A 15,713-nucleotide genomic window follows, 5' to 3' on the forward strand; every position below is an offset into this window, starting at 1 on the left:
TTGCTGTCTAGTGCAGCAAAGTGCGGTCTTTCCACCCCAGATAAGAAAAAAAAGATAACCAGCCCAGTCTTTTCTTCAAAATTGACTTCCATCTGTCCGCGGTGGATGTGTTGCCCCCAATAATTGGGTGTCTGGACATGCTAAATTGTTGCCTTGTGCCCAGATGATGTATATGCTCCTTTTCCATTTAATATACTTCCTGGTCTGCGACTTGAGGAGATTGATACAGGCTATATGGTGGGTCGGTGTGGCATTGATGCTTTATTATGTCTAACCCATCACAGATTCTAATTAGAACACTAGACCATGATGGCGCGCGTTGCTGCGCCCGTCTATTTGTTCATTAAAATGGATGTTTTTTTGTAAATACATAGACAAAAATTATGCAAGCTAACTTAAATAAAGTATCATGCATGTTCAATGGTATTTGAAAGCATGATGGCGCGAATTGCCGCAGCCATTCATTTTTACAGTAGAATGGCAGAAATTTCAATAAATATGTAGAGGCATGAAACATGTGAGTCATGTAAACTTTTTTTTTTTGCATTCCTGTCCAGCACCGCATGTGAGTAAAAAGCAAAATGAACAAAATTGCATTTTTAGCATAACGGTAGTTACAACTAATATATATACATATGCGTTAGATTTCTGAATATCATCCATTAACAAAATGGCCGAGTTATTGTGAAACTCTAAAGACGCTTCGGTACTTCTACAGAAAACACCAAATAAAGGAAACCGTAGGGTGTCGGTGTAGTCTAAGGCAGGCGATGGTGAATTGGTGAGGAGTAGAAGACCATGGATGGCTCAAGTGGTGGTCAAAGAAGCCATCATTAGCCTTTCACCATCACCTCTGAGTATGGTTTTCTGTAGCTCAGGCTACACGGTACCCCTTATCTTTGCCATCTATTTATGCATCGCGATCCATGCAGACGCATTTGTCTTTTTTGTTTCTCTCAAACGACACAACATATAAACTTCAAATTTTGCAGAACAACAATACATTCTAACTACAATCTCGGAAAAAACTTTCAGATTTTTTCATGCATTTTAAATACTTACAATAATATTTTTAGTCAAACAAAATCTCATTTTCTATATTTATATCAGACCAAAAAATCATAAAGTTTTTCACACATTGATGTTCTAATGTTTGTTCGATCTGCAAAGTTTGAAGTTCATATGTTGTTTCATTTTAGAGAAACAAAAAAGAAAAATCTTCTTGTTGTAAGTTAGTTGGAGAGTACGAATCTCAAAGCAAGGCTGAAGGGTTGAGGATAAGAGGTTCCATGTAGCCTGAGCTACAAAGGAACTTTGTGCCTCTCATCGGCTCATTCGGGCAAGTTACCATCTGGGGTATGCCCCCGCTTATCGAGTGGCAATCCTCATGGCTCCAAACATGCAAGCAGAAAAGGAATAGTGGCCAAGAATAGTAGCACAAGTAAGATCATGAATAAATTAGAAGGAATTCACAAAATAAATAAATGAAAAGGAGCCGACACGGACGGAGTTGCTCCAAGCTCATGTCCGTACGTCTTGTGTTCCCTACAGACAACATGAGATAACGAGTGGAATATTTAGAGAATGAATTGGGTTAAAATACTCATAAATTGGAGATTGATCATGCTAATTCCAGAGAATGAGTAGATAACCGTCATGCCAAGCTTGATGGATGTATCGAAACCAGTTAGTTATAGATGGAGATTGATCATGATAAATTTAGGGAGATTGAGAGATAAGAGCAAGATGGATGAATCAAAACCAGCTATTTATGGTTGGAGATTGATTATGCTAAATTCACGGGGACTGAACAAATAACCATCACGTCGAGCTAGATGGATGATAGACAAGTTATTTACAGCCAACTACTAACATTGTGGTGAGAATATACCAATACATGTATATGATGTTATGAAATCAACTATGAAGTGTAATTCTCGTGTATATCCTCTTTTTTTTTGTAGCATATGAGAGCAAGTTGGGTAACATGGTTCTTCAGATTTGTGTTGCTTGGCCCCCTATGACATGTCTTATTATCAAACAAAGCAAAGATGGTATCATGAGAAGGTGAAGTTTAATTGTGAATGAGAAGGTGAAGTTTAATTGTGAATGAGAAGGTGAAGTTTAATTGTGACCAGCGAGGATTAACATTCGACTGGATATATTCATGAGGGATAACTTCATACTGCACATCACCATCATTGGATTTTCATCAAACAACTTTAGTGTCAACTCCAAAAAGCTAAGGTAGTGAAGGCCATAGTTGTAGTTAAGGATGGCAATGGGTCGGGTTTGGATCGGGTTGAACAATATCAAATCCATATCCATATCCATGAAGACAGTCTTTGCCCGCCCATGAAAAAATCCATGGGTGAAAAATTGTGTCCATGTCCAAATCCGATGGATATCCATATCCACTGGATATCCATTGGGTCCTCTCGAGACATATAAATATGACATAACACAATATTAACATAAACTCTTCCATTCTTCACGTCGTGGCAAGCTAGGCTTCACTTATAGTAAATCAACATCCACTAACAACCTAAGATCATTTAGTATTTTTCGAACAGATGAGAATGACGAGTCATTTAAGGAGGTAAAAATAAGGGAAGGGGTGTTGGAGTATGTTACGGAGGGGATTGAATGTCAACTAATAAAAGTTACGATGGGAATTGTGTAATTTCTTATGCATGTTTTAGATAAAAAAAGTGTAAAATTGTTGTGGGACATAAGACCGTGGGGCAGGGATAGAAGATTTTCCTCCATTAAGTCATACCATCGGGTCGGGTTTGGGTATATCCATGGGTACAAGATTATATCCATGCCCTATCCACGAACAATCGGGTCGGGTTTGGGCGCTGCCCATGGACACAAAAGCATATCCAAACCCTATCCATTCGGGTCGGATATCCATGTCCATGGATAAAATTGCCATCCTTAGTTGTAGTTGTGCTTGATTTATTGTTGGACCGAGCGAGTATCAGCCCACGGTGTAAAGTGGTGGTGAGCATGGAGAATTGGGCATTGCTATCACTCACACCTATCGGAGTATGATAGCGAGAAGGACAAGAGCGAGGAGACATTACTTGGAAGGATGTTGCAGCTCTGAAATGTATCCACGCGGCGAGAGCCACACCTACAGCTACAGGTGGCACCGCCGAGCAACTTGGTCAGCTCAGCATCATTGCGCATGGCGAGCTGAATGTGGCGGGGCATGATACGGGTCTTGTTGTTGTGCCTGGCAGTGTTGCCGGCCAGTTCCAGTACCTGCGTCAATGGGGAAGAATGACAAGATTAGCACAAATATTCAGGCATTAGTTACTAATCGACCGTACAGTCTAAAAAAGATCTAAGAATAGCCTGATTAATGGGAACCCAGGAACGAATGGGGTTGAGGAATAGAAAATCAAAGAACAAGGGCAAGAATGAGACGAGGGAGAAACGCACCTCAGTGGCGAGGTACTCGTGCGCCGAGAAACTTGTGTACTTGCCGGCCTTGAGGAATCTGGCGATCCTGCCGAGGAAAAACTGTAGCCCGGCCTTGGAGATCCTCGACGTCGCCTTCTTGGCCGCGCCGGCATCGACTGCCTTCCCGAGACCGGCCATCTCAGCAACCGAGGAGGAGAACGCCAAAGACGGGACACTGTTCGCCGCCACACACCATCCCGTCGCGCCTTGCAACCAAACAGAACCCGTGTCGTCGCCAGGCGAGGCGCTGTGCAAACCCAGCGAGGTCGGCACTCGCCATGGGAATCCGTCGCTTCGAAATCGGTCCGATGGGAAGAGCCGCCGCCATGCGAAGGGTGCGGGAGTGCGACCTAGCGGAGGAAATGATCGATGGCTTTAGATATCAGAACGTGCAGACAGCTAGAGACCCATAAGGGAGTCTGTTACAGCCCATGCGGCCCAATTTAACCCGAGACAGCAGAAAAAGCGACCAGAGCAGCGGCCCGTAACGGTTCGTCTACGTTAATAGCGAACGAAGGCTGTTTAGGTGTGATTCACAGCTAATCTGACGGCCAAAAATGGTTAGAATTAGCGATCAGACGGCTGGGAGTGCTGATGCCCTCAGAGGCCTGGAAAAATGCTCAATTTTAATGTATCTAAATGCCCTGTTTTTATAATACTAAAATCCCAGTTTTTTTTTGCCATTGGTGCTTTATACAATTATTATTTATTCCATTATCTCAATGAATGCATGAATTCATCGGCGACCCTTTTATCCTTTGTAGGAATGACATACAAGAGGACCAGGAAGTAATCATGAAGATGGCAGTTTGCGTCAGCTAGGCAGTTTGTGTAATGGAGAAGAACAATGTGTCTTTTATCATTTTGTAAACCTATATGGTGTCTTGTCAACTGGGCATTTTTTGTAATGGAGCAAACAATGAATCTTTGGACATGCATCTATCATTTTGTAAACCAATCAGGTGTCTCGGTGATTGAAACATAAATGTTTCCTCCTTTCAGTTAGTTACTTTTACCTATAAGAATACTCTGTGTTGCAATGAGATATGCAACTTGATTTATATTGTTTGGCAAGGCACAAGCCAAATAATGGCTGGGTATTAAATATATCTTGCTCGGCTAAACAAAATGCTATCGAACTGTTGGTCGGCAAAAGATAACAACGTCCTATTGTTGGTCGGGAAATGTTTGTGGAAGGGCCGAGAGAAAGTCGGTCGGCAAATGTATTACCGTCGGACTGTCGGTCGGGAAAAGTTCATGGTAGGGCCAACAGAAAGTCGGTCGGCAAAGGAAGTACCATCGAACAGTCGGTCGGGAAAGTTTATCATCAGACAGTCGGTCAGGAAAGGTTCATAGCAGGGCCAACAAAAAGTCGGTCGGCAATGATTTCGATAGCCGTCAAACAGTCGGTCGGGAAAGATATGTCGGTCGGAAAAAGGTTTTCCCGACTGGACTTTCCCCAACAAACAAGGTCGGTCGGCAATAGTCTTTCCCGACCGATTGTGTGTAGGTGGATGTTGTTTTCCCAACCGACTTGTCTGGTGGGGATGTAGTGCTGTGGTGTAGTGATTTGGCACATCCGCGAAGCGCGGAATACTTGAAGGAATGAACCTGATGCTCCTCATCCGAGGCACACTGCGGCTAGAACCCGGGCTTACATCGAGATGATCTTCCAACACCTATACAAACCAGTGCCTGCACATAGGCATGAAACCTTTTCATCAAGTCCTCTTTGGTCTCCGCCGCCGCAAGGTACGTTGGTTGCTTTCTCGGATGCTACTATCTCGATGGAACTGAACAAATCCGGAATTGGTATTGTGGTGCTGGACCATCTGGGTCGCTGTGTAGCGACTTGCTCTGAACCTCTGAATGGTGTGGTGGAGCCTAAGGTGGCTGAGGCCATGGCGCTTTGTCGAGCGGTCCGGTTGTTCCGAGAGGAAGGCTATGCTGATGTGCTTTTCAAGTCAAACTGTCTCTTGGTTGTGCAACGTCTGAAATCTCTGGCCAAGGATCGTTCTGTGGTGGGATCTATTGTGGTTGATATCAGGGAAGCGGCAAATGGTCTGTCTTCTGCGTCGTTCATGCATGTGCGTCGACATCTAAATGTTTTAGCTCATGTCTTAGCTAGATCAAATTTGAACTCTACTAGTCTTTGTATTTCTCATTTTGCTCCGGATTGCATCCCGGAGACTCTTTGAAAATTTGTTGCTTGATCAATAAAGACCGACGTTCTCTCTCTCTAAAAAAAAGACACATCAGACGACCAAGTGAGCAAGCCACGAACTCTGACGGCCATAAAAGTGGATGCGTGTGAGAGATCGTACTATGCCCAGTTTTACTCTTCTAAATTGTAACTTGGTTCCAAACTTTTTCTCTCTTAATGGAAAAGACACAGAATGCTCCTGCGTGTTCTTGGAAAATAATATAGGCCACCGAAAGTCTCATGCTTTACATACAGAGCCGATTTTCAGAGCTGGACTCATGATTTGTAGGCGCTGGAGCATTGTTGAATGGGGCCTCTGGAATGCTTAACTCTATGTTTGTCAAGAAGATTTGATTTTTATTTTATTTTCAGAAGATAAAGGCTCAATTTGTTTTTTTGTTAGATTTTTTGTTAGTTAATTTCTAGTACTACAAAAAAATTCGGAACAACTCTGCCCGTACTACTTTTTTTTGAGTGGTAAACCAAACTTTATTGATTAGTGTTTCGATTTACAGGAATAACAAAGGGATCATGGGTACTCCCAGCTACATATGGCGCCCTTGAACTAGAGAAGTACAAAATTTAACTAAATTATGAGCATCAACATTCCCTTGCCGACCTTCAAAGATGAAGTCGCATCGTGTGAATTGTCTTGACTGGGCTTGGATCTCCTTGATAACAGTGCTATATCTCCCTTCCTTCCCATTCTTAATTTCCTCCACAACAGTTTTGCAATCACAAGCAACAAAAATCCGAACTAAGTTTAGACCCTGAGCTAGGGCTAGAGCCTCACGGCAAGCCAGCGCTTCCAACATGGGTGGATCATTTATCTCATCAAACACCATTGCTGAGGACCCTAGGAACAGGCCATCAAGATTCCTTCCTATGACAGCAGCTGCCCCTCTTCTCCCGTTTCTGGCAACTCCCCCGTCGACCTGAATCTTGGCAACTCCATGTTCGGGCGCTATCCATCCTTGCCTGGCAACAGGTCTCGCTGCTGCGTGTGAATCACGCATTGCACCTGACCCAGTCTGAATAGTTGCAAGTTCACCAATGAAACTCCTTACAAACGAGTGAGTCGCGTGTGGGCTCCGCAGGTCTCCCTCATGAATAGCCTTACGACGAGCCCACCATATCGCCCACATAGTCACTACCATCGTTATCAGACTATCTTGTGGTAGATGATCTATAGCTGAAAATAACCACACCTTAGCATTCGGCTCCGGTGTCGCTTGAATAAAATCAAGTATGTTTTCATCAACAAGAGCCCAAACACGCCTGGCAACAGAACATTAAAAAGTGAATGTCGCGATGAGTCTACCATTCCACAGAGCTGGCATTTATCATCATCCGCCATTTTCCTTGCATGTCTTACGTCCTCTGTCGGGATCGAAAGCTTGGACAGTCTCCACATGAAATGACGTATTTTTCCAGGAACTTGGACAGTCCATAGTGACTCCCATGATTTGGCTTCTGCTTCAAAATCTAAGGATCCAGATCTTCCTTCTAACCATTCCTCTCTTCTATGCTTTGTGTCAACCAACATTCGGTAAGCAGATCTCACCGAAAAAACTCCGTTCCTCTCAAAGTTCCACGCCCAGTGATCATCCATTTGTCTAGTGCAGATCGGGATGGCCAAGACAGCCAAAATATATGCTGCAATAAAATTAGCATCAAGCGCTTCTCTATTCCATGACGCATTGTGTGCATCAATCAGCTCACTCACGAATGATGGGGGGTTGGCCGAGAGACACTCTAGCGGCTTCATGATAGTGTTCCTCGGTATCCAGTTATCCACCCATATTCTCGTTGTTGATCCATCCCCAATTCTCCCGATAATTCCTTGCTTGAGGACATCTCTTCCTTGCACTATGGCCCTCCATATCTGTGATGGCCGATTTCCAAGTTCAGCTTCCAAAATTGTTCTTTGAGGGTAATAGACAACCTTCAAAATTCTCGCACACAAAGAATCTGGCCACTGTAGGAGTCTCCAGGACTGTCTTGCCAATAGAGCTAGATTGAAAAGCTCAAAATCCCGGAACCCTAGTCCACCCATGAATTTAGGTTGAGTCATAGACTTCCAAGAAACCCAAGCTGGCTCACGTTTACCTTCCCTGCTTCCCCACCAAAATTGCCTTATTAGCTTGTTTAGGTGCTCGCAAAGACCTCTAGGTAACTGGAAGCATGACATTGAAAAAACCGGGACTGCTTGTGCCACTGATTTCACCAAGACTTCCTTTCCTTGTGAAGACAAACATTTTTCCATCCAACCCTTCACCTTGCTCCACAACCTGTCCTTCAAATACTTAAATGCCCCATTTTTGAAATTGCCTACATCGGAAGGCAATCCTAGATACTTCTCATTCAGGGACTCATTGGGAACATTTAGTATGACTTTAATCTCATCTTTTATAGTGGTTGGGCACCCCTTGCTAAAAAAGATAGAGGACTTAGATGTGTTAATTCTCTGACCTGAAGCCTGGCAATAGTTCTCCAATAGGTTTGACACCTCGGTCGCCCCTCCCCCAGTTGCTTTAAAGAACAGCAGGCTATAATCTGCGAATAACAAGTGGTTAACAGGTGGAGCTAGTGGCGCCACTTGTATCCCACCCAATTGAGATGACTGACTTAAGTTTTTCAATAGGCCTGAAAGGCCCTCCGCTGCCAATAAGAATAGGTAAGGGGAGATAGGATCTCCCTGACGAATTCCTCTGCTAGGTCTGAATTCCTTCAACTTCTTTCCCTTAAACAAAACTGAATATGAGACTGATGTGACCAAGTTCATAACAATATCAACCCATCTCTGAGAAAACCCCAGTTTCAACATGATAGCTCTTAAGTATTCCCATTCCAACCTATCGTATGCCTTCATCATGTCCAATTTAAGGGCACAATGTCTATGTTTGATAGCTTTGTTGCGTTTCATGAAATGCAAGCATTCATAAGCTACGATGATATTATCCGTGATTAAACGGCCGGGAAGAAAGGCCGATTGTTCTGCTGAAATGATCTCAGGGAGCACATTCTTCAGGCGGTTGGCGATAACTTTAGAAGCTATCTTATAAAGCATGTTACATAAGTTGATCGGTCGGAACTGTGATAAGTGAGAAGGGTTCTTTACCTTCGGTATGAGGACCAAATACGTCTGATTGATACCTTCCGCACTTTCATTTCCCTCAATGTTCACCAGCACTGCCTTCGTCACCTCTTCTCCACAAACCCCCAATGCTTTTGAAAAAAGTGACTGGGAATCCGTCAGGTCCCGGCGCCTTCATAGGAAACATCTGATAAAGTGCTGTTTTGACCTCCGTTCCGTATACACCGCATCCAGTTGTGCTCGCATATCATTTGTCACCTTCACCGGAACCGAGTCCAAAACCTCTTGCATGTTGTTTCAGCCTTCTGAGGTGTAGAGGCCTTTATAAAACTCATTTTTCATACCCTCTAGCTCTTCTACATCCTCCGTTAATTGCCCATCCGGCTTAGCCAGGGCGGTGATCCTGTTTTTCCTCCTCCGCATTGATGCTCTTTGCTGGAAATATTTTGTATTGCTGTCACCATAAGTAAGCCAGTCTACTTGCGACTGTTGCCTGCTCAGGATCCCTTCCCTGTGGTATAGCTCGACCTATCTGTCAACCACTGTGATTTCAAGGTGGCTCGGTTCTGTTCGTCCTGAAACATTCTTTAAAACCTCAAGTTGTTTCGAGAGTTGCTTGATCTCCTTCTTTACATTGCCAAAAGTGTGCCTATCCTAGCTGTACAAGTTTTCACTGAGATCTTTGAGTTTATCCCTGACCTCAATTGCTGAAAAACCCTTCGGTTTACCATTCCAGTTCGTTTCTATGAAGGGATGTAACTCTGGGTGTCTCTCCCACATTACTTCGTACTTGAAGCTCTTCGGCTTCCTCCTCGCATCCTCATCATCTGTTAGCTTCAGCACTATAGGCCCATGATCAGAACAAGTTGCAGTCTTGTTGCTCACTTCCGCGAACGGAAAAACAGAACTCCACGCTGCATCTGCGACTGCTCGGTCGAGGCGGACTCTTGTATATGTCCCACCCGCAACCCTCTTCTCAAAAGTCCACCATCTTCCTTTGTGGCCTAAATCCATCAAGCCACAAACATACAGGGCATCCCTGAATCCCTCCATCTGACCTTGGCCTCTCAAGTTAACTCCTTCGTGTTCTGTCTGAATTAGAACTTCATTAAAATCTCCCAACACTGTCCAAGGCAGCGTTGAAGATGCCGAAATAGAACACAGCGTGTCCCATGTTTTGTATCGTTCCGCCACCTGTGCTTCTCCATACACACAAGTTAACCTCCAAGGCGAAGGTCCAAGATCTGATATATTAGTATCTATATGGTATTTCAAGTAGCCAGTAACTTCTAACTTTATTGATTCATTCCAGAAGATTATAAGACCTCCACTCCGCCCCGAACTACTAACAGCAAAGGATCTATCATATCCAAAGGATTGTGCTAAATTCTCGACACGTGCACTCGACAATTGAGTTTCTACTAAGCACAGCACGGCCGACGCAAATTCTGCCGTGAGATCACGGACTTCCCGAACTGTCGCGGGGTTGCCCAAACCACGACAGTTCCAACACAGAGCATTCATTGGGTTCGGCGGTCCTCCTCGAGGGAGGCCTCCTCTGTCATCAGTTCGTCCTGTCGGACATCTCCTTTCTCCCCCTGCTTCCTTCTCTTCACTACCGGCGCCTTTCCCGGTGTTTTCTGCCCTTCGTCATTGTTTATTGAGGTTGAGCCTCCCTCTAGCAAAAGGACAGTATCCGCCACTTTGCCTGCAAGATTAGGGACGGGTTGCCCTCTAACATTTAACGTGCCATCAGGAGAGACCAACCTTTTGCGTATGTTTCTTTCCACTACACCCAGATGCCTAGGCCGGTGACTCGCATCCTCTTCTCCCGCAAAATCTCTTCCTCTATTGTTTCTTCCTCCCCCATCGTCGCCTCTCCCCTGCCTGCCTCCTCTATCTCCTCTTCCACCTCCTCCTCCTCTAGCGCCACTTCCTCCCCCTCCATGTCGATCTGTTTGAGCTTGCGGGTTCGGTTCCGGACCCCAGAGTAGCCAATCTCCCCATTCATAGGTTCTTGGATCATGCACACAATCCCCACACTCTTCAACTATATGACCCATTAATCCGCAAAGGTAGCAGAAGTCGGGGAGTTTTTCACAAGTCACCGGGTACCTCTTGCTCTCTTTTAGGGTTATTGGCACAAAACGAACAAGAGGCTCATTGACATCCAGATACTGTTGAGGAACGTGGTAATTTCAAAAAAATTCCTACGCACACGCAAGATCATGGTGATGCATAGCAATGAGAGGGGAGAGTGTTGTCTACGTACCCTCGTAGACCGAAAGTGGAAGCGTTTAATCAACGCGGCTGATGTAGTCGTATGTCTTCATGATTCGACCGATCCAAGCACCGTTACTCCGGCACCTCCGTGTTCTTGGCACACGTTCAGCTCGATGACGATCCCCGGGCTCCGATCCAGCAAAGCGTCGGGGAGGAGTTCCGTTAGCACGACGGCGTGGTGACGATCTTGATGTTCTACCGTCGCAGGGCTTCGCCTAAGCACCACTACAATATGACCGAGGTGGAATATGGTGGAGGGGGCACCGCACACGGCTAAGGAACAATCACGAAGATCAACTTGTGTGTCTATGGGGTGCCCCCTGCCCCCGTATATAAAGGAGTGGAGGAGGGGAGGGCCGGCCCTCTCTATGGCGCGCCCTAGGGGAGTCCTACTCCCACCGGGAGTACGATTCCCCCTTTCCTAGTCCAACTAGGAGTCCTTCCAAGTATTAGGAGTAGGAGACAAGGAAGGGGAACAGGGAAGAGAAGGCAGGAGGGGGTGCCGCCCCTCCCCCTAGTCCAATTCGGACTAGTCAATAGGGGGGCGCGCGGCCTGCCTCTCCCTCTCCCCTAAAGCCTAATAAGGCCCATATACTTCTTTCCCCGTATTCCCGTAACTCCCCGGTACTCCGAAAAATACCCGAACCACTCGGAACCTTTTCTATGTCCGAATATAGTCGTCCAATATATCGATCTTTACGTCTCGACCATTTCGAGACTCCTCTTCATGTCCCCGATCTCATCCGGGACTCCGAACTCCTTCGGTACATCAAAACTCATAAACTCGTAATATAACTGTCATCGAAACCTTAAGCGTGCGGACCCTACGGGTTCGAGAACAATGTAGACATGATCGAGACATATCTCCGATAAATAACCAATAGCGGAACCTGGATGCTCATATTGGCTCCCACATATTCTACGAAGATCTTTATCGGTCAGACCGCATAACAACATACGTTGTTCCCTTTGTCATCGGTATGTTACTTGCCCGAGATTCGATCGTCGGTATCTTAATACCTAGTTCAATCTCGTTACCGGCAAGTCTCTTTACTCGTTCCATAATACATCATCTCGCAACTAACTCATTAGTTGCAATGCTTGCAAGGCTTTAAGTGATGTGCATTACCGAGAGGGCCGAGAGATACCTCTCTGACAATCGGAGTGACAAATCCTAATCTCGAAATACGCCAACCCAACATGTACCTTTGGAGACACCTATAGAGCACCTTTATAATCACCCAGTTACGTTGTGACGTTTGGTAGCACACAAAGTGTTCCTCCGGCAAACGGGAGTTGCATAATCTCATAGTCATAGGAACATGTATAAGTCATGAAGAAAGCAATAGCAACATACTAAACGATCGGGTGCTAAGCTAATGGAATGGGTCATGTCAATCACATCGTTCTCCTAATGATGTGATCCCGTTAATCAAATGACAACACATGTCTATGGTTAGGAAACATAACCATCTTCGATCAACGAGCTAGTCAAGTAGAGGCATACTAGTGACATTTAGTTTGTCTATGTATTCACACAAGTATTATGTTTCCGGTTAATACAATTCTAGCATGAATAATAAACATTTATCATGAAATAAGGAAATAAATGATAACTTTATTATTGCCTCTAGGGCATATTTCCTCCAGTCTCCCACTTGCACTAGAGTCAATAATCTAGATCACATCGCCATGTGATTTAACATCAAAAGTTCACATCTTTATGTGATTAGTTCACATCTCCATGTGACTAACACCCAAAGGGTTTACTAGATTCAATAATCTAGTTCACATCGCTATGTGATTAACACGCAAAGAGTGATCATGTTTTGCTTGTGAGAGAAATTTAGTCAACGGGTCTGCCAAATTCAGATCCGTATGTATTTTGCAAAATTCTATGTCTACAATGCTCTGCACGGAGCTACTCTAGCTAATTGCTCCCACTTTCAATATGTATCCAGACTGAGACTTAGAATCATCTGGATTAGTGTCAAAAACTTGCATCGATGTAACCCTTTACGACGAACCTTTTTGTCACCTCCATAATCGAGAAACATATCCTTTATTCCACTAAGGATAATTTTAACCGTTGTCCAATGATCTACTCCTAGATCACTATTGTACTCCCTTGTCAAACTCAGTGGTAGGGTATACAATAGATCTGGTACACAGCATGGCATACTTTATAGAAGCTATGGTTGAGGCATAGGGAATGACTCTCATTCTCTTTCTATTTTCTGCTGTGGTCGGGTTTTGAGTCTTACTCAATTTCACACCTGTAACACAGGCAAGAACTCTTTCTTTGACTATTCTATTTTGAACTACTTCAAAATCTTGTCAAGGTATGTACTCATTGAAAACTTATCAAGAGTCTTGATCTATCTCTATAGATCTTTGATGCTCAATATGTAAGCAGCTTCACTGAGGTCTTTCTCTGAAAAACTTCTTTCAAACTCTCCTTTATGCTTTGCAGAATAATTCTACATTATTTCTGATCAACAATATGTCATTCACATATACTTATCAGAAATGCTGTAGTGTTCTCACTCACTTTCTTGTAAATACAGGCTTCACCGTAAGTCTGTATAAAACTATATGCTTTGATCAACTTATCAGAGCGTGTATTCCAACTCCGAGATGCTTGCACCAGTCCATAGTTGGATCGCTGGAGCTTGCATATTTTGTTAGCACCTTTAGGATTGACAAAACCTTCTGGTTGCATCATATACAACTCTTCTTTAATAAATCCATTAAGGAATGCAGTTTTGTTTATCCATTTGCCAGATTTCATAAAATGCGGCAATTACTAACATGATTCGGACAGACTTAAGCATAGATACGAGTGAGAAACTCTCATCGTAGTCAACACCTTGAACTTGTCGAAAACCTTTTGCGACAATTCTAGCTTTGTAGATAGTAACACTACTATCAGCGTCCGTCTTCCTCTTGAAAATTCATTTACTTGCCGATCATCGGGCAAGTCAATCAAAGTCCATACTTTGTTCTCATACATGGATCCCATCTCAGATTTTATGGCCTCAAGCCATTACGCGGAATTTGGGCTCATCATCGCTTCCTCATAGTTCGCAAGTTCGTCATGGTCAAGTAACATGACTTCCAGAACAGGATTACCGTACTACTCTGGTGCGGATCTCACTCTGATTTACCTACGAGGTTCGGTAGTAACTTGATCTGAAGTTACATGATCATCATCATTAGCTTCCTCACTAATTGGTGCAGTAGTCATAGGAACAGATTCTTGTGATGAACTACTTTCCAATAAGGGAGCAGGTACAGTTACCTCATCAAGTTATACTTTCCTCCCACTCATTTCTTTCGAGAGAAACTCCTTCTCTAGAAAGTATCCATTCTCAGCAACGAATGTCTTGCCTTTGGATCTGTGATAGAAGGTGTACCCAACTGTCTCCTTTGGGTATCCTATGAAGACACATTTCTCCGATTTGGTTTTGAGCTTATCATGATGAAACTTTTCCTTATAAGCATCGCAACCCCAAACTTTAAGAAAAGACAACTTTGGTTTCTTGCCAAACCATAGTTCATATTGTGTCGTCTCAACGGACTTAGATGGTGCCCCCTTTTAACGTGAATGCAGCTGTCTCTAATGCATGATCCCAAAATGATATTGGTAAATCGGTAAGAAACAACATAGATTGTACTATATCCAATAAAGTATGGTTATGACGTTAGGACACACCATTATGCTGTGGTGTTCCAGGTGGCATGAATTTGTGAAACTATTCCACATTGTTTTAATTGAAGACCAAACTCGTAACTCAAATATTTGTCTCCGCGATCAGATCGTAGAAACCTTATTTTCTTGTCACAATGATTTTCTACTTCACTCTGAAATTCTTTGAACTTTTCAAATGTTTCAGACTTATGTTTCATCAAGTAGATATACCCATATCTGCTCAAATCATCTGTGAAGGTCAGAAAATAACGATATCCGTCGTGAGCCTTAACACTCATCGGATCGCATACATCAGTATGTATTATTTCCAATAAGTCAGATGCTCGCTCCATTGTTCCGGAGAATGGAGTCTTAGTCATCTTGCCCATGAGGCATGGTTCGCAAGCATCAAGTGATTCATAATCAAGTGATTCCAAAAGCCCATCAGCATGGAGTTTCTTCATGCGCTTTACACCAATATGACCTAAACGGCAGTGCCACAAATAAGTTGCACTATCATTATTAACTTTGCATCTTTTGGTTTCAATATTATGAATATGTGTATCACTACGATCGAGATCCAACAAACCATTTTCGTTGGCGTGTATGACCATAGAAGGTTTTATTCATGTAAACAGAACAACAATTGTTCTTTAACTTAAATGAATAACTGTATTGCAATAAACATGATCAAATCATATTCATGCTCAACGCAAACACTAAATAACATTTATTTAGTGTCAACACTAATCCCGAAAGTATAGGGAGAGTGCGATGATGATCATATCAATCTTGGAACTACTTCCAACACACATCGTCACCTCGATTTTTACTAGTTTCTGTTTATTCTGCAACTCCCGTTTCGAGTTACTACTCTTAGCAACTGAACCAGCATCAAATGCCGAGGGGTTGTTATAAACACTAGTAAAGTAGACATCAATAACATGTATATCCAATATACCTTTGTT

The 15,713-nt window shown here is 43.5% G+C and overlaps 1 protein-coding gene across 1 annotated transcript; it reads right to left on the reverse strand.

Moving 5' to 3' along the window:
* Nucleotides 1-3,033: 3,033 nt before the first annotated feature.
* On the reverse strand, nucleotides 3,034-3,609 carry LOC119315472 (histone H2A.4-like). Its single transcript, XM_037590093.1, has 2 exons — nucleotides 3,451-3,609; nucleotides 3,034-3,270 (listed from the first exon to the last, which is right to left on the reverse strand). Exons 1-2 carry the CDS (start codon nucleotides 3,607-3,609, stop codon nucleotides 3,034-3,036), a joined length of 396 nt encoding a protein of 131 aa, XP_037445990.1.
* Nucleotides 3,610-15,713: the final 12,104 nt, after the last annotated feature.

This window comes from Triticum dicoccoides, chromosome 6A (genome assembly GCF_002162155.2).
Source record: "Triticum dicoccoides isolate Atlit2015 ecotype Zavitan chromosome 6A, WEW_v2.0, whole genome shotgun sequence".
NCBI classification, from domain to species: domain Eukaryota; kingdom Viridiplantae; phylum Streptophyta; class Magnoliopsida; order Poales; family Poaceae; genus Triticum; species Triticum dicoccoides.